Source organism: Haliotis asinina, chromosome 8 (assembly GCF_037392515.1).
Source record: "Haliotis asinina isolate JCU_RB_2024 chromosome 8, JCU_Hal_asi_v2, whole genome shotgun sequence".
Classification (NCBI taxonomy): domain Eukaryota; kingdom Metazoa; phylum Mollusca; class Gastropoda; order Lepetellida; family Haliotidae; genus Haliotis; species Haliotis asinina.
In genome coordinates, this window is record NC_090287.1 from 5,190,814 (window position 1) to 5,211,489 (window position 20,676).

Sequence of the window (20,676 nt, forward strand, 5' to 3'; positions counted from 1 at the left end):
TAGATATATATATATATATATATATATATATATTTATAGGATCAAAGATAAAATATTACACAGAATGAGATCTAACTTCATCTGTCAAACCACACACAAAGTGGACTTTATGAATATAAACTTGTCAAAATATATTAGTGAACATACTAAACACAACTACTGAGGTCATGAGTAATATCTGAGAGGTCACTAGCTGATACAGATGCACCATTGCTCCTGACCTCTGCCCTCTGTTTAGAAGTTCAGCTGATGATTGTCATGTCTTGACATATTGATAAAAACTTAAAATGTACCTTTACAAGCTTGTGTAAAGAGTTCTCAAAACATCTGAATCCACCTCGTTCTGCATGTTAAAGTCATAAAAGCTATTTGAAATTTTTGGCAATGTACACCTGATGAATTACATTTCATGCAATCGGTCAAAACCAGTGGTCTCAAAGGATGTACTCCATACTTTCTCTTCCACTGCAAAAATAATGTTCCACAGCATCTTCAACTCAATCTCATTTGTTCATATTTCCATATTTATAACAATATCTAAATAAAATAACAACTTTCACAAAAACTAAAATTTCCATTTCTTAAACAATATTCATCACATTGAGATCTTCAACAACAATAACAATATTGTACATATCAAAATGCATACAAGTTGTTCTCTGTCATCTATATGGGAAATCTCTTAGGATTCAGCATAAAATACTACAGCAAAAATATACAAAGCTGCCTTGTGACAAATGTGAGTGAGTAGAAGCTATCCATAGCAAAATAAATATTGGTATATACAGCAACCATGGCAACAAAGACAACAGAACATGTAGGGCTGCAACAGGTAACTATAGTTCAGTAACATCACAGTATGGACACCAGGTGTCGGGGAGACCAAGAAGTCACATATTTTTGCTGGACATCGTCCCCTTACTATGATCCCAGTGTTTAAGCTGTAGCCTTGATCCAACTGATAAGCAAAGTCCTCTGTGGCATGGTAGAAGAGCGTGGAATTGGTCATAACCTTTACTGTTTACTCTGGTATCAACTCACTGCAATCACAGATCTGATATGTGTGTGTGTGGTGATGTCACATGTTGCAGCCCTATCAACCGTTGAGTTAAAAATTACGGTATTGCCATTTCTTCAAATCATGATAACATCTGCAATCAAACCTTCAGGGGTATTTGTCGATTTGAATACTGTTATTGACTTTAGATAATGTTTTATGTGATCACAGATGAAACATATACAGTCAATGACAACTGAAACAATTTAACATCCTTGACGTCACAGAAACAAAATGGGTCAGCTGACACAATTAACAGAAACATGATTCTACTGACGATAAGCTTAATAAAGGTGAAAAGTCTGATTTTTAGAAAATATTTTCATAATCACTCTGTAAAAATTATAATTTTTTTATGTCAAAATGGGTCAGCTGACACAATTAACAAAACATGATCCTGCTGATGATAAGCTTAATAAAGATGAAAAATCTGATTCTTCGAAAAATGTTCATTATCACTCGCTAAAAAGTATTATTTTTTTATTTTGGTCAGGATGGGTTAGTGGTCAACTTTTCATGACTGAACATGAAAATATGTACCTGTATTCACCATTTGCACCAAAAAAGAGTCCCGAGACGCTCATTATTCACCAGATAGTCAAGTCAAATCACTAACAGATCACAGATCACTTACAATATCCAGATCTTTAAAGTTCCATGCTATGAAAATACAAGAAGAAAATATGTCCTAGGCCAGGTAGTTATCAATCCCACCACTTCTGCATCATGTAATTCTGGTTATCTTCCTTGATGAAGCCAAACTGTGAGTAGAACTTGACAAGGGGGTCTCGACATTCTAATGACACTTTGTAACACCCAACCTTGGCACTCAACAAGGTCATGCTGTCCACAAGTCTGCAGAAGAAACAAAGGGAAAATATCACAATGGCTACTAAGGTTTTGACACAATCAATAAAATAAAATAATGACAAAGGGGGAGACTGTATAAAATTCTAATTGTTCATCATTGTCTGCTGGCATTACATATTTCTGTAACCAATGAAGACCTGGGTTAGAATTGACAACCAGTAGTCAAAGCTTGTAATAAGAGACAAGGTCAAGGTTGCTGATTTGGTCCACATGTCATTGTATTCCAATTGTGTAGATCATGTTGTTGATCACTGGATTGTCTGGTCCAAACTTGATTATTTACAAACCACCACCATATAGTTGGAATACTGCGGAGTGCAGCATGAAAACTGAACTCCCTCACATATTTCTGCATTTTTGGGAATCTGTTACTTAAAATGAATTTTAACAATGTCCTGGCTATTTCCAGTGTCAACTAAAAACCCTTTATTTTCATGAACAAGATGGAATTTGGTATGAAAGTAGCCAAAGAACGTTGATATTTACAGTTATTGATTAATAACATTGATCTGATTCTACCCTAGTTCTCATGGACCCAGATCAGAATCTATCCTGACATAGCCAGACCCAGATATGATTGCCACCCAAGAACAGTGATCTGAATTTACCTACCAGAGCAAGACCCTGATTTTAATCTACCTTGACAACGTGCCATTCATATATTCATCTAACCAAGCATAGCCAGGTCCAGTTCTGAATCTACCCTGACATTTCCAGACTCAGATATTCATCTACCTGAGCACAGCCAGGTCCAGTTCTGAATCACCCTGACACTTCCACAATCAGATATTCATCTAACTGAGCACAGCCAGGTCCAGTTCTGAATCACCCTGACACTTCCACAATCAGATATTCATCTAACCAAGCACAGTCAGTCCAGTTCTGAATCTACCTTGACACTTCTAGACTCAGATAGTCATCTAACCAAGCACAGCCAGGTCGAGATCTGAATCTACCCTGACATTTCCAAACTCAGATATTCGTCTAACCAAGCACAGCCAGGCCGAGATCTGAATCTACCCTGACATTTCCAGACTCAGATATTCATCTACCTGAGCACAGCCAGGTCCAGTTCTGAATCTACCCTGACATTTCCAAACTCAGATATTCATCTAACCAAGCACAGCCAGATCCAGTTCTGAATCTACCCTTACATTTCCAGACTCAGATATTCATCTAACCAAGCAAAGCCAAGTTCAGATCTGAATCTATCCTGATATTTCCAGACTCAGATATTCATCTAACCCAGTACAACTAGGTCCATGATCTGGATCAAGCTAGCAGCAAGACTCTTGACAGCAGGACTGAGCAAGACAGTACTTACAGTTTTCCAAGTTGCTTTCCACGGTAGAGATTACTAACCACAACATCTTCCACACGTCCTCGCTGAAACATACAAGAGTCACTATCAACTGAGTGTTAGAGTCGATTTCAGTGATCCCTATGATTATGACCTTCCCTCATCACATTAATCCTCTCAATGCTACTGTCGAACCCATTCGACTAGAGTGCAGGATAATGACATCTCCAAATAAAACTTGCAATAATTATTCAACGAGTCGGATTTACATGTCATATGAATTATGCATGGAATGCACTAATTCTCAGGTTTATAAATATATAATCTTCAATATGTATATGTACCTTAAAACGAAATGCCTGCGAATTAAAAAAGTGATCACCAAATTTCTCGGCACACAGTTGAAAATAATGGCCATTGGGCCATTGTTGACTTTCAAGCACACCACGTCGAGTGGTACCCTGTCTAATATTTTCTTCCTAATGAAATATTTTTTGATAGTTTAATCAATATTTTTGTTCTTTGACGAAGAGGAAGCTCACAAGTTTCCCATCTTCTAATAATTGGTAACTTTCAGCTTAAATAATTATAAACAAAACCAATCTCAATGTTACATCATCAACTGGACAAACAGGAACGATCATGGCAATGGCGGTAAACAAACAAGTCCACATGCATCGTGATGCCGAAGAAAATGTGCCATCCTTTTGATATATCCAACTATTTTATGTGGAATTAATTACATGGTGTGAATAGGTAAATGTTATTGTCTCTGCAAAGAAATTACCATATTTAGCGAGTTTATTTTGATTTTGTTTGATAAACCTTCCAACATTCAAAATGTTGACAGCATTAGCCATCAGCTGTAGGTGACCCGAAAGGGCATGGCCAACCTTGTGTTTTTTTCTAAGTGACAAGACACAAAGGAAGCTAGAAAATACACGTTCAGAAGCAAAATCTGAACTCATATACATTGAAAGAAACTGACTCAATACCTATATAATGTAGATCATGAAACAATATCACAATATTTGTAATTGTACCCACCCTTCATGAAACCGGAAGCGAGTACACGGAATGGCACTCGTGGAGGTAAAATACAAACGAGTTGGAAAATGACCATTCATACATTTTCTAAACTGATTCAAATTCCCGTAAGATCCGTAATATACACCAGAATTACCTTTCAGTCATCCTCAATTATTTACTGTTAGTTGTGTTCGATGATTTTCGCGGTCTATTTTTTTAAAAAAAATGTTCTGACACAGGGAGACTTACAAATTGTCAGTGTGTCATAACAATAACATTATATTGTTCTGTGTATATCGTCACAAGGAGTAGAATTTTGATGATTGAATATGTCATTTTTCCTTTCACAGAAACGAACGAAACCAGAGCTAGTGTGAGAATGTAACGTAAATAGATTTCACAAAAATTAATGACTGCTTAGAAAACAACTGTCATCGTCTTTGTGAATCAGTATTTATTTTAGACACTAAAACAGCTAAACATCACATCTTTTGTTCACGAATTTGGAGCAAAATTGAAATTATTCTGTTACTCCTAGTATAATACAGGTAATGTTTCAGATCAAATTGTTTGACGAGTGTGCATATTTGTATTAAAAAATCATGTCATGTGGCTCAGTCCATGGCATACAACTTTTAGATATTGTACTAGTGCAACCTGAACTGCAAAATGTACCTCATATTTATGGCCATACTTTTTACCTACTTGCACACTGTTTATGTTCATATTTTACTGTTAAAACGGACTTCATCTGGGAAGCAGACTGATGATCCAAACTCTTGAAGCAATGATTACACTGACAGTGATTGAAAGACAGACTCATTTTTTTCTTGTGATGAAATTTCATGAAGAAATCTATCATACCATACGTAGAATAATTTTGTTGTAGTGATGTTTTGAATATGGAATATCAAAACTACAAGAGACAGATAATTAATTGTTGAGCAGGAGGTGCAACCTGTGTTAGTCTGTGGCAACAAGGTAGATTTCTTTTTCCTAATACTGAGTGCTTTTTGTTGTCAAGTTTGGAGCTACTTCATTAAGATTTCAATTTGGATTTTTTTTCATTGTCACATATATATGTCCTTGGCATTTTGTTATTCAAAGAAGACTGTTCTTGATATTTCTTGTTTTATGATGGTTTAGGTTATTGAACACTAAATAATTGGAGTATATCATTATCAGACATGTCAGCAAACAGAAACAATCCTTGAAAGTTCAATAGACTCATTTCACATTGTGACATTGCTCCTAAACCCAGTAAAAGACAATAAGGTAGAATAATTTCTATTTACAGAATATGAGGCCTGTTTACTTTCACCAGGGACAATATAACTTATTACATGGATATAGTTTCTTTTTTTATCAAATGATAACATTTTCTTCTAAACATACTGTTACTGCAACAACATAAATGACATTAGTCATGTGTGATTCAAAATAATTCACCAAACAAAGAGGTACTGTTGAAAACAAAAATAGCTCATCACCTATTTGTATTTGATGTACATTTTGGCACGATATTATAAAGAAATAAAATTCACAAAATAATATGAAACATCCATCCATATACATTATGGCATTCATGTAGTTGCATTAAAGAATTGTGTAAAATGGTCAGTTTTCCGCATCACTGAAAGACATTAACCAAAATTTGGTTATTTGCACGTTGCTAATGCATTGACAGATCCTGAGTGTCTTTGCCCATGACTATTTGGGAGAGAAAAATAATTGTCATATTATTAATATCAATTAACATATGAAAATATATGAAAAAGCCAGTTATGAAACATAAAGCATTGACAAATCTATCATAATTATTCAGCAAGAATGTTAATTTATTGCATAAAATTATGAATGCAATTCAACTTGTTCTGAAGTGAGACATAATTTATTTAGCAAATCATCTCCAATTTCATGTGAAACTATAACTGAAAATATATTTTAGTTTATAAAACATGTATACTGCAGCTGCTACTACACTACATCGTCACAAAAAGAAAAGTATTTTGAAACACAAATGCCACGCCCATATCCGCGCCCCTGTTGTTGAGAATGATGTTTGTAAAAGTTTCTGTGTCGGACCAAGAGAAAAAAACAGAATAAGCTGGGATCAACATGCATCACAATTATATCTTTGCTGTCTTTATATTTAGTGGACAATAAAGTAATGTGCCTAATATGAACACAAATTCAAATGAAAGATACTGCAAAACTTGCATCTGCAGTGTTAATCGACTACTGTTTCCGGGTCACGGGAGCATACAAGGTCAAATTGGTTTGTCTACGTGCGAATTTTATAGTAAAAAATACACCAAAAAATTGCTATGAGCTCTTATTAATCATTTCAAACAGTTATTTGTGCCAAATTTGGGTTTGCCAGACGTAGTACCTTCAACTTTTCTGTTAATATTCAATAACGAATGAATTTCATCAGGCAATCCCTATCTGTGACATCATATCCAGTGACCTTTGCACTTACTAGAAAACAAGTTAGATTTCACTATTATAATTTTCGTCTGTCTCTCGCCATACTAAACCGAAAATGATAAATGAAACACTTCGCCATGTCTTACTTAGAAGAGTTCTGTATATTTTCATCAGACCAATATAGCTATATTTTATGTAGGAGTTGAACGAAGCGCGCCATGTTTGTTTTTCGTACGTGTAACACAATCTAACACCGGCTTTTTGCAGGTTTGTGAAAAAATTAATGAACCATAACACTTGAAATTAGCACTCATGAATGTTTATGAATCATGTAATATTATTTGACAATCTTCATGACATGACACGTCTAAATAAACATAATATTGCCATTTCAGTAAGACCTGTGATGACATAGAAAAGTATGATTTGTTTACGACAAATGTTTTCGATTATTGTTTTTCAGAAATAATTTATAATTTGTCGTCAGGCGGATATTTGCCGATATAACTGTACAAAATTAAAGTCAGATACTTATGAAATATCAGTCATAACAATATTGAAATCGGTTTGTGCTAATTGGATAAATTATTCGGTTCCTAATATAAAAAACATTCAGCTGTCAATCGAGTAATTCAGGTAAATTCAGAAAAATTTACAATATTTATGTTTGTCTTGTAATCAACCTCTGTAAGTTTGAAATTATCTGGATATTTTTTTATAATAATGTTTATTTTTCTATCTAGTATTAATGAGCCGAATATTTTTTCAGTTGTTCCTTATTTAGTGACACACCGACTGTTTGAAATCACCCAACCCTGTTATCAACGCCTAATGCTGAAATTAATTCAGCAGGCTAAAGGTTAAAAGGTCTTGTTGGACATGTGTTACTCCATGAACATCTGTGTATCTCACCGCTGAAGCTTGGTGTATAAACTTGGTCTCCTTCACCAGTGTGGCAGAGGCAATGATCTGCCCCGATTCTGTATCCTCTATTACGGTCACATAATAGTTCTCAGGACAGTTCTTCATCTGCATGAAGCGGGCTACAAAACACAACAGTTCAATGATGGCTAGTTCATTGCATAAATAAATAGATGTCCTGACTGTACTTTGGTGGGCAATGTAGATCGGGGAGCTCAAAAATGGAAGGATCTGTGATGAACAGAAGATGTATGAAGGATCTTTGGATGGAAGGACAGATGAATGGAAGATCTATGGATGGCTGATGGATAAATGCATGGAGAAATAGCTGGATGAATGAATGGAGGACCTATGGATGGCTGATGGATAAATGCATGGAGAAATAGCGGGATGAATGAATGGAGGACCTATGGTCATGATGGTCAACAGACAGCTGAAGAGATCCATAGATCCATAGGTCCATAGATCGGCTGACGGACAGATGAATTAAGGATCATGACAAATGGATAATCTGTGAATGGACAGATGAACTAAGGACACAGGGATGGATAGGATGGATGAATGGAAGATCCATGGATGGATGGTCAGTAGATGGGCAAATGAATTAAAGTGAGAGAGTGAGTTTTAGTTTTATGCCGCTTTTAACAATATTCCAGCAATATCACGGCGGGGGACACCAGAAAATGGGCTTCACACATTGTACCCATGTGGGGAATCGAAACCGGGTCTCCGGCGTGACAAGCGAACACTTTAACCACTAGGCTACCCCACCGCTCTTAAATGCATTAAAGAGCCACAGATGGATAGTATGACAGATAAATGGATAATCTAGACACCTAGTTGTGAACATAAGATCTGTGTATGGACAGAAAGATGGATGAAAAGTTGATGTATGCAGCTATCAAGGATGACTGGATTAATTGGGTATCTATTGCTTGTTGGATGAATAGTTGAATGTCAGTTGGATGATCAGGTCTATGGACTGATGGATTAATGAATGGAGGTTCTATGGAGAAACTGATGGATGGAAGAGCGTGTGGACTGATGGATTAACGAGTGGATGGATGATCAAACGGAAGTTATATGTTATATGTGTGTAGATACTCATGGAGGTATCTGAAAATTCTCTCTTTGGGTGTGGGGGATAGTCAAGGATACAGCTGACGTCTGGATGAACTGACAAACAAACTAATAGTCTGATGTATGTACTAGTATAACTAAAACTGATCACTACACTGAGGTATTTCAGTGAAATAATGTTATTGTTCTAATCATTTCCATCTGAGTCCATAATTATATCAATATTTTGGGGTAAGAGACATACTATGGGATAAATAGCAAATGGCTGGAGGCAAACATTCCTACCCTCAAACTCTTCCCTGCTTACATCCCCAACTTTGGTAAGATGTGTCAACAGCTGGAGAAAACCTGCAAGGCAAAGAAGGTGAAGTTAAATAAAGAAACAAGTTGTCAACATAAAAAAGAGTTGTAATGAGTTTTTATATTTAACTGAAAATGAATTAAACTGCTCCAAAATATCCTTCAATGAACAGTTTCATAGACTACATACATTGGCATTAGAGAATTTGTCATTTGTGCACAATGTGCATGCAAGAACGCATGCATGCACGCACTCATGCACGCACGTGCGCATTCACACACAGAAAACAAACAAAACTATGTGCATTTCAACTGTAGGGATACTCAATACTACGGCAACCATATGTCATAAGTAGAAAAAGGACACATTGAGTGAATTTTACTGGATATAAACTTGTAAGTCTGATACAGAGTATTCAATAATGTAATGCTCTCAGTTTTATAAAAAATAACACGTTAAAATCCAAAATCATCTAAAGGAACTAGTTCACGACTAAGACTAATCACAAATATTTCTAGAATATTCAGTGTCCTTAACTGTTTTCAAAAGAAATATTCAACAGTTTAAAAGTTCAACGACTCCTTTAATAGTGTCTCCGAATAAGCTGTCGTAAGATATTTACAACAGTGTCTTTGTAACACACAGACCCTAATATGAATGTAATAAATCTTGCTTAAATGAAGACCAGCAACGAGCTGTTGAAGTGTGTATACACAATGAGCTAATACCCTGCAGGTCAGCCATATGTTCCAACTGTCCCAATTCATCAAGGAACTGTTCTGACTTTCGTCCATAATACCATGACTAAGATTAAGAGAGGCATAAATATTGATTGATTAAGTCTCTAATAACTATATTCTATGTGTTGAGAGTTCCTTTTACCATTGAAGTGTAGGATCTCTATTTTGTTGCCCATAAAAGCAGTGATCTACAAATATAGAACAGATAATCAACAAAGAGGATCTTTGACCTCCGAGACTGGACAGATAGCCCTCCTTCAGAGCATGAGCTGATTGTACCACTTCAACTATGTATACTGAACCCTAGGTAGAATCAGCAACAAATTCAACAAACAATGAAGGAATATGGATTATTTTGTATATTTGCATGAAATCAATCTTCAAAACCAAAAATGAGACTTTCTTGTCCAGTGTACAAAATAGCTCTACATGAACTTCATCTCATCTAGTACCCTCAAGAGCACCTTAGCCATCATATACAGTGCCTCGCAAATGTCGTCAGATGTAACATGTTCTATTTAGAATTATGCTTTCTCAGTAAAATACAGATTCCGGTACTTTTGGGGTTGAGACCCACAATTCAACCCCCAATTAACTAAGGAATCCAAAATACAGCACACAAATTTTGCATGCTTAGCTTGAAGCTAACCCACTAAGCCATCACAGCCTCCACAAAATTATGTGATGTACATTGATAATGACATAGGACCTGGAAGTACATCCACAACATATTTCTGAAAATAACTTAAAGAACACCACTTTCACTCACATCACAACATACAGTTTGTCACATATGGAAGAACTTGATATTTGTTACTTGTTTTGAGCTGTATATGCTATCAACAGATAATCTGCAGATCCATTTCAGTCACATCTTATGACAAGCAAGACATACTAGGGACATATCCTTTTCCAGATTGGAATTTTACAAATATTATCATAGTTTCCTTGTTACACTGTGACACAGAGAGCTGTGACCCAGCATATATCATGACCTCTCCAAATCATTAGCCATGTTGGCCTATGTGTAGAACTGCCTTGGTGATTCAGATTTATAGCACTATTCATAAAAGCGATCTGACAAGGGCTTCATGCCTGTGTCACGGGTCTTTTCGAAACAGCTTTGAGGCTTATCAACTGACAACAACAATATTTCACAGACACCTTTCCACAAAATGTTTCCATAACAGTAAATGTGTCCCTTGTGTTAGATGCTGAACATTTGAAACAAAAGCCTGGCAGATACATGCATCATGCAATGCTACGAAAGGATCGGCTTGCCATACAGACAAGTGAGAGAGTGAGTCATGTTGGGTTGATTCAACCCCTACATCATGGCTTGCTGGAACATCTAAGGGAGGTAACTCTGTAGCTGAATTGCAGCTTATATGACTGTTCCATCCACACAAGAAAGTGCTGGAGATGTCCTTTTTAAACAATACACATTGTTCAAACCTATGTACTAAAAATATTTTATAATTCATTTTCTTATAGGTTAACATAACACGTGTACCTGCAGTCCATACTCCTTGCCATGTGTAACGATAGGTAGATTTTCCTGTGCTTTCAAAAATAACAGGAGATGTTCGTAATTATATAATACCACAGTTAGCAATATTACAAAAGGATTGGGGCCTGTAATAATTCAGTCTCTGGACCAAACAAATCCAGTGATTGATGTGAGCAGTTTTCACTGTTGGTGTACAATGACAAGCAATCAACCAAATCACCAAGCCAGACAGCTCCATACGTTTGCCATGTTTGCAACATGCCTAGGCTGTGGCTATTCTCAACTTGAGCAACTAAAGTCAGTAAAGAAGATGTTGAGGGCAAACAAGAGTTACCTTCACAGTAGTTACATGAAGCTGACCAATCTAACAAGACAACAACATGGTTCAGCATGCAAACGACTTCCAAATACACAGGACTTGTCACAACAGTTTGTCAAGTGTGACCTTGAAGAATCCAGATGTTAGTATACACTGACACTGGGGTCTGTAACTCATGTGTGGGAGGGAGACTGGATCTAGATGTTGCAGTCACCATCTATCACTGTTCTCATACAAGTGATGTGGATGAACTATGTAGCAACAGGAGGGCATATTCAGACCTAAAGACATCTGCGTTCCTGAATGTTTCAACAATACAAACACAAATTTTCAAAGTTAACCCTCCATAAATTGAATGGTGAATTGTGTGTACAATATCCAGGTTTGTCTGAGATATACATCAACTAATATCAACAGTGCAGAGTGGTGTACTAATGTGTTTCGGAGCGACGTGGCTCTGTTTATTACATTGGTTAATGTTTCAGTAAAAACATGGAAACATATGGTCATCTACAAAACACTGGCTTCAGCAAACACAAATTAGGTTTGTTTGATGAAAGGCTACGAGCGACATAAATCCTTGGGTAAACTGTCATGTTTACACAATGCCGCCCATCGACCTCAGTATTCTGAGGTGCCACTCACCACCTATATGCACACGTATACTCCTTTTACCAGACTCTACTTTTCCCCTGAAGGAAAAGAAGTCGCCTTTGATGTTTCACACTGTGTTTTGGTGTGAACATTAACAATTTCTGTGGAAGAATTGACTCCAGTTTGAAACAAGGGTCCATATTCATTAAACAAAATAATTAACTGTTTACAATACAAAAATGTCTCACTGGATAGAGACTTGGATTAAACAAAATATCTTTACATAAACAGGTTCTCCTGACATTTAACACAATGATATTTCTGACTGACAAAGAGTCTCAGAGTAGACACAGTGTTACGCTCCAATACACAGCTGTATACAAGCAACACATTTCTGTTTCAAGGAATGTGAAATCTTTTCAAGAAATAATGTTTCTAGGTTAACTTAATGTGCTGTGAGGAAACTGGAGACTCACCTGTACTCAGTAGGCTAGATATACACTGATACAGGCTAGGAGGTATCTAGCCACACATTTCATACTTCACTGGTGAAGTTACTGTTAATGCAAGGAGTATCCTTGAAGCAGCCTACCCAAAAATTCAAATTTAACATACCCACACTGTGACATCACCAAACTTATATCCGGTATCTATTACATTCAGATACCCATGACAAAAGAATCCTGTTCCTTATTGTCAGTGAGCCAATTGTGGTTAGTCCTCACCTTTATCATAGTCTGTTAAACACAATGGCCGCATCACCAGATTTTCTCCAGGATGTGTTGGGGAGACTGGGGGGTTGTACGTTGCTGGTGACTTTGAAAAATCTATCAGTTTCAGAATATCTGGGTCATACTGGTAGCATTCTTGTCCATCCACAAGGCCATTCTGAAAAAGAAGAAGAATAGTTGTCCAACACAGTAACATCACTCAGAGCATAAGATGAGTACACCTAGCAAATCTACCAGGACATTCTTTACAACGACAGAGAGTCTGTCAAGATAGGGAGTCTGTCAAGATAGGGGGTCTGTCAAGATAGGGATTCTGTCAAGAGAAGGTGTCTACAAAGATATGGAGTGCTTCCATTCAACACTGATTCCCATGTCACTGGCAACACCAAACATCACAATAGCAGGACATGACTAAAACAGGAACATTGACTACATACAGGGAAGTGAGATATGCATTTACACTTACCAGCACAATATTTGCTTCCATTTCATTCACAAGTCTTTATTAACAGCTTTGGATCCAGCAAATAATGGATTAGCTTATGCAAACTTCAGTTTAGGAATGTGAACACCCATGTTTCTCATTTCTATAACTACCAGAGAGTCAACGTTATTAGTCACCATGACAACAAGGATTATATGTCATTTTGTTCAACAGCAGCTAGAATAACAACCAGTAGATTATTGTTTACTTCTATATAATACCACCAATATACAAAGGTTATGCATTTCCCAATGTACACAAGGCCTCCTTATTTCTAGGGGCTCCTTTCACAAAGCAACCTCTACTAAGGTTAACCTTAACTCCCATTCTTTAACACTGCACTTAGGCTACCTTTGACACAGGTAACCTCAGTGCAGTGTTAAAGAATGGGAGTTGAGGTTAACTTTAGTAAAGTTTTTTTGTGAAAGGAGCCCCTAGTCAACAGAAGTTAACAAAATAGTTTGGACCAATCACATTGAACATACCATTGTGTGACTAAATATACAACTTGTTTCTGTTGAAGTAGTATACTGGTTGCTCAGATTCACCATGTTCACAGCAAACTCTATGTTTTACATGTGCTGCAATACTTTGAACGAGCATAATCAGCATTAGCCCACGTCAGTAATAATTTCATCAGATGGTTTACAAATTTGGGGCCCAACATTTAATGTAAATCTTCTTTGGTAAAAATTAAAGACAACCTTATGGATGACAATTTCTTTTTGACTCACTCACTTCAAGAATGCTGATCGATCAATTACTCTTTGATAAGGTTCTATATTTAATATGGTTGTGGTGGATAATTCTGGTACTTCCGTCAAATTAGTACTGACTACTGGATAATATCCAGGTACCCTTTGGGCCATCCAGAAGATGACTCAGGTACTTGAGTAAAATTAGTACTGACTACTGGAGAATGTCCAGGTACTCAGAAAGCTACTCAGAGTCAGACTGATGGTCAGTCACACAATATTATCTTTAATGACATAAATTCCATATAACTATCCTTCTAAAATAATAGTTCTCTGATCAAACATTTTGGTGCTAGGAAGATGTATGAGGATTGAATCTCTAGGTCTTGTTGTGGTTTCTAGGATGTAGATCTCAAAATACAATGTTAAAATACATCTGAAATAAGGAAAAACATCACAGTATCAATATGATTTTCTCCTAATTTCCCAACAGTTGACACCTCATCCAAACCCTGTATCACTGGATTTATTCCTTGACGCTGGTTTAGGATAGGAGATTCCACCTTATTTTTATTAAATGACATTTTTCATTTCCGAAAAGAACAACTAAATTTGATAGGTTAACATCATACACAAATAACAGGACAGGCTGTGTGCCACAAGCCCACATCATTCTTCTAACCTGGTTATAAGTAGTTTCTCCTCTATCTCATGATGACTTCCTGGTTTACCCACAGTGTTACCTGCATAACACTTGTTGCCAATCCCTTCAAGTTACACACAGCTTCATATATGACACAATACTTTTCTCTCATCTAAAAATAAAAACAATTAATAATTCCTCTCTGGAATATGTACACCTTACTTTAATGTAAAATTTAATAAAGGTTGAATTTGCTTTTATAAAATACATATCCTCTTAAGAGATTACAATTCCATGACACCTTCCCATTACTATACATGCAAAGTACATTAGTAACATGGAACAGGACAGCTGATCAGCGTGCATTGAAAGACCTGGCCTGTTCAACTTTTACACAGGCAATAAATAGAAGTAATAAAAAAAATGTTTTTCAAAACATACTAAACAGTGTTAAACAGGTTGGAGAAACCTACTATTCAGCCTACAATGGCCAAACAGGCTAAAACAGGCTGTTCTGCTTATTGTGCTCTTGGACAATTGGCCTATAATTATGATGTTTATCCAAAACATTTAAAGTGGTGCATTTCTGCGTGAGGATATTAATAACATCATTCACGTTTTGATGTCCTAAGGTTTTCATTCAAACATTTTTGAGAATTTTCATCAAATAAGGGAGTTTGGAAGTTGCTAATTAAATATAGGTCAATAATATTTATGAGACAATTTTCACTGAAAAATAATGACATAGATATTAAAAAAATGTGTTTATAAAGAAACATATCTTCCTGAGCATGATATAAATTTCCATTTTGTTAAGAAAAAAATTTTTCAGTCTGAGGGGGTCCACCAACTATTCATCTCTATGACCATATAAAACCATTTCAAGTGGAAATAAATAGTTTGTGAAATAATTGGGAAAATGTTCAAAGACAGCCCCATCGTAGTATAACAAAGTAGGTGGAATGGCCTATTAAAGGCCGATCGGTAGGTTTCCCAACCTGCTAAAGATTCTAGAACTGATTGATTGAGCAGAAGTGATTAGAAACTCTTCTTTAAAAAATTTGGTGAAAACTTTAATTAACTTAAACTTTAACTTTAAACAGTAATTAAGACATAACTCCCGTTTTTTGTCATTCTAAGAACAGATAGGGTTTTCTGTTACAAAACTAATCCTAAAACTAAAACCTTATCAACAGAATACATTCTTACCGAATCTAGGGCCAGAATGTGCATATATTTTTTTCCCATAGATAAGCATCGGTTTATAAAATAGTTCACACTATGTATTTATAAATAAATTTGGCGAGATATTCCCAGAATTAGAGCTGTTTTTTAATAAATTCTAATTAACGAAAGCAATGTTAGTGTTGAAATCAATATATCTTCCAGTCATATCGATATACACTTCGAACACCTGTCAGACACGTTACACAATAAGGCAACAAATCGAATAGCAACAAATCGAATGCTCATCTCGGTTCTTACCTCAAATTTACTACCAGCTTCAGTCGCCATCTTCATATCTCTGTACATGCAACAGAGTGTTAGGGTCTGTCAACGTGTCCGGATTTCAAGTTTAACCCTTTCGTCAATAAACAAATCCACGTCGCGATTGATCACGATTCCCAGTGACATGCGCCCCACTGCCCTTCCCAGTTTGTTAGGCTGGCTGTCATTGGTTAGACAGGAGCGCTATGACCCTGCGTGACCCTGGGTGTTAATCTCTAAGCAGATTAAGTTACTTGGATCAGGTGCAATAACAGCAAAGCAGTAATTGTCTCGAGAACACAATATTCTAAAATATTCTTTTATAGTAAATGTAGTGATCATAGAGCGTGGTATAATGGCATATGTCAATATCTGTGAAAGTTTCGTGCTTTTCCCGATACAGAGATTATTTTCAAAATGTCTGCGCCCTTGAGGCATGTATTTCCAAAACATGTAGCTAGTAGTCTTGGTTTTACATGTGACATGCCCATGTCATCTCTTTTGCCTTTTTGTGGTCGATGCTCTGAACGGATGTATTCATCAATGGTTCTTAAAAGATGTAAACTATCCAGATTTTGTACACGTAGTGGACATTCGAGGCTCGAATCCTTCGAGCACAGTCGGAATGCGAGTATATTTCACGCTGACCGTGGTCTGTTTGCACACACAAAACGACAGTATGGAAGTAAAAGGAGCCATGTCTCGACATCCAAGACAGTCATACAAATTCAGAGAGATAACTTTAGTTCTGAGAGAAACTTTACAACAATTACGTGTCGCAGAAAAGAGAAACTTGTATCTGTGGTATCGACCGATCTTCATAAAAAGTCGGGCATCGACTGTGGGATATTGAACGTGGATGTTTTGTGTAAAAACATAAACAGTGGTCCTGGAAAACAAATGAAAGAAGCAACCAACTCTTCACCGGTATATTGATCGCTCAAATACAAAGCATGTTCAAAACAATATAATTCTACTACGAGTTGTAGTCAAAAGGGCCAAAGGACAAAAGGGCCAAAATTGAAAAAGTCAGAAGTGCCAGAGGAAAGTCAAAACGGTCATAGATTTAAATAAGAACATCATGTCACACAACCTAATATATATTTTAAGTGTTTGATTATATTAGTATTTATTATTATTGATTTCTGTGTTAATGTGTAACTGTAAATAGTAGCAAAAGTTATGATACAGTGTGATCATCATACACTTCAAATGGACCTGAAATTGAAGCTTACAATATTTGATATAATGATATATTATGATATGGCCATTAACTTTGAAAGTTCGTCTTATATAGCTTTCGGAGTCATGAGACCAGTCACAACTAATTAGATTACTGACAGGTGTAACTGACAGCTGTGACTCTGTTTAAACCTCACAACAAATTAAACCATTAATCATGTTTAGATTACTGACTAGTGTCTGACACCCATGACTCTCTATAAACCTGTATGGTTGACTATATTTATAACATAAACACTTAACCACTACTTTTAATCTTGTTTAGATTACAGACTACTGTGGAAGTTGTCAAAACTGGCATCTGTCCAGTCCGGCAAGTTGTCAACACAGGCATGAAATCTCAGTCCTGTCAGTCCTCTACAATCCGGCACATTGTCAAAACTGGATTATTTCTTCATTCCCAATGAGTGCCGGTTTAGACAGCTTCCACTCTACTTGTAATCATTACACAAACAGCTGTATGATATAAAGTAATCACTTAACCACTCTGAGAATTTTTTTCACGAAAAAAACCCACACACTCTGATATCTTTAAGGTGTTTAGATTTTAAACTAATGCAACAACAGGTGATATTTTTTTTAAATCTTACAGTTTTGTTAAAGTTTGGCCCATTTGACTTTTTCAATTATCAGATTATGGCCTTTTTGACCTGTTCCCTCTTGGGCTACATTGTCCTGGAACATGCATGGTTCCACCATGTACCTATCCACCTAGAGATATTAAGTGGTTGCCGCAAACAAGAATATGTATACATTTTTATCAATAAATGGTTTGATTGTTGGCGTATCATGAAGCTACCAAGGAGAGCTATCATCCTAGATGCGTCCAATTAGCAAACATAGCTTATTAGCTAATCTTCATTCAGGGTCACAACACATGACACCAAACTGGTCAGTCTAAGTAAACTTATCCTCAGTACTTTTTGTTACACTCCACTACTGAGTCTAAGAAAACCTTATGGGCGGTCGCTTCAGGTAACCATTGAGATTGACCAATCAGAACACAGCAAAAGTGGACACTCGTACATACATTTAGAACTTTTTATCTCGAAAAGGTTCGTACCTGAACGATTCCGAATGCTAACTAGCATACTCTTGCTTCAGGGTGATGTACACGGCGTATGTACAACCATGAAAATGGTGAGAAAACAGTTGCTGAAAATAGTGTTTTTGGCAATATTCAAGGTGTCATCTTGCGGAAATATTAGCTAATGGTAACCATGTCAACAGAAACCGAAAAGTGTATATACTTCAGGTCAAATAACTGTGTTATTTGCGATCTGTGTCAGTGGCCTGCATATTTTGAAAGTCCCTCCGATCCCTAAATAGTACCTGTTGTCTGATTGGTTAAATCTATTTAACCATCTCGCGTTTGAGTGGACGGTCATTGGTCACTGAAAGGTTACCTGACACGACCTTCTACTACGTTTTGTTACAAACTAAGCGGCAAAAGAAGGTGCATGTATAGGGTGGCAAAAGTGAATTTCCTGAAAAAGTAAAATTCACAGTGAGCAATAGGTATTCTGACAGTTGTGTCCAAAGCACAGAGAGGGAAAAATAATGTTGCCAAAATACAACGCAACTCACGTTTGCTTGAGAAATTGGTAAAACAGTTTTTAAGCCTGCAGAAAGAAATGCACGTCTGTGTGGTGTATAAACGTGATCACTATATAGCATGGTAACACAGCTGATAAAATACAGTCAAGTCTCATTAATACCACATCATCTGGTATGTTTAATCAACTTGTTACCTACAAAAATGTTGAATGAAGACAATTGTCATATAAATGGCGGTCTCATTAACAAGATTTGACTGTAACAGAAGAAACAAGCCGAGATTGAGACGAGGAACGAGAGTGAGCCATTGGTATGGTTGAAATGGGGGCAACAAAAGTGCAGATTGCCAGAAGGTGCAGGTGTACGCCACAGATGGCAACCATGCTTCTGCAGCGTTTCCGGCAGACAGGAAGGACTGAGGACAGGCAGAGAAAAGGAAGACCACCAGTTACAACCTCACAGGAGGACTCTGATGGAGGAGTTGCAAAGGACGTGTAACATCACTGATGAGATGAGTTACGGCCTACGTTGAGGCACGTAGGTGTCGTACACGGTACTGATACAGTATTTGTTTCTTACATGAACTTGTGAACATGACAGTCATGGTTTACAGTTCACACATCGCAGGAAAACAACAATTTCACCAAATGTCAGCTACTACTCGCAAGTGCAACTTGTCAGTACCTCGTTAAGACTGTATCTGAATTGTCATCTGTATTAATTCTTTGTCATATTATGCTTGAACCCATCATCATGTGTTGTGTCAAGTTACAGAACATTAAACTAGACTTATACTTTCTTTTGCCGCCTAGTTTAGATGGGTGGTGTGGGGTCAATTCAAAAGAGATGCTAAGTCTTTTATTACCAGAAAGCTACTTTTGGTTTGTGTACACTGACATGCTTATTGCAACTAGAATAAGTCATTTATCAGTTTCATAAAATTGTTTTAATTTATGCTTTATATACTGATAATTTGATTTCTTGCTACATAGGTCAGATCCTTTTCAGACCTATAATTATGTTATGCAAAAGTAACGTTTGAAGTGTACAGCATTATATTATGCTATAGATGTAAGAAATATATTTTCAGACAGAGAACATTTACACAATTCCCAACTTGCTGACAGTGGGACGGATGTTATCAGCACCGTTTCTGGGATACATGGTGATGAGTGAGAACTTTCAGTGGGCGCTAGGACTCTTTGCTTTCGCTGGTGTAAGTGATTTGGTAAGTTACCTGAAAACTCTTAGTAATCATTACAAGTAACAATGATGAAAATGAGAAGGAAAAACAAAGTTCAGCTTTGAAACAGATATATTTGGAATGTTTAGTATTTGTGAAATACCTCGTAGGTTAAAAGTGGAATAAGAAGATGAATAAGAACAAGAGAAAAGCAGTTCATTGATTTTTGAAACAAGCAAATTAATCACCTTAACAGAGCAATGTGGCTTTCCTGGCTATGGTAATTCCAATTTTCACTTGGAGCACAAACACCCAGTCACATAAGTCAGTGTGGAGTTGTGCCCCTTGAAAGTGCAAGAATTATATGGCTGTAGATATTGTAGAAGGGCTTGATTTGAGAAATGTTAACCCAACTGCATCAGGTGCAACGTAAGGTAAATACCTACTTGCACCTGTCAAATACCAGTTACAACGTAGTGTGTTGAAACGTCAAAGGTTTAGG

At 36.6% G+C, this 20,676-nt stretch overlaps 2 protein-coding genes across 2 annotated transcripts in view; one reads left to right on the forward strand and one right to left on the reverse strand.

Annotated features, from left to right (window-relative positions):
- Positions 1-74: 74 nt before the first annotated feature.
- On the reverse strand, positions 75-16,334 carry LOC137295090 (glucosamine 6-phosphate N-acetyltransferase-like). Its single transcript, XM_067826377.1, has 6 exons — positions 16,190-16,334; positions 12,877-13,039; positions 8,973-9,035; positions 7,599-7,729; positions 3,252-3,313; positions 75-1,912 (listed from the first exon to the last, which is right to left on the reverse strand). Exons 1-6 carry the CDS (start codon positions 16,235-16,237, stop codon positions 1,762-1,764), a joined length of 618 nt encoding a protein of 205 aa, XP_067682478.1. The 5' UTR covers positions 16,238-16,334; the 3' UTR covers positions 75-1,761.
- Positions 16,335-16,602: 268 nt separating this feature from the next.
- The window catches only part of LOC137295086 (cardiolipin synthase (CMP-forming)-like), a 34,429-nt gene continuing 30,355 nt past the window's right edge, over positions 16,603-20,676 (forward strand). Inside the window, exons 1-2 of the mRNA XM_067826369.1 lie at positions 16,603-17,119; positions 20,082-20,219. Of these exons, the coding sequence (XP_067682470.1) occupies positions 16,610-17,119; positions 20,082-20,219 (648 nt within the window). The 5' untranslated portion in view covers positions 16,603-16,609. The remainder of the gene's footprint in view (positions 17,120-20,081; positions 20,220-20,676) is intronic.

Bases quoted from the DNA above. Each gene is read 5' to 3' on its own strand.
- LOC137295090 (XM_067826377.1), bottom strand. From the start codon at position 16,237: ATGTACAGAGATATGAAGATGGCGACTGAAGCTGGTAGTAAATTTGAG. The intron at 7,730-8,972 runs GTAGGAATGTTT...TGTGTTTTGTAG, and splicing joins AAGCAGGGAAGAGTTTGAGG to CCCGCTTCATGCAGATGAAG. The intron at 3,314-7,598 runs GTGAGATACACA...TGTATGTTTCAG, and splicing joins TTATACACCAAGCTTCAGCG to CGAGGACGTGTGGAAGATGT.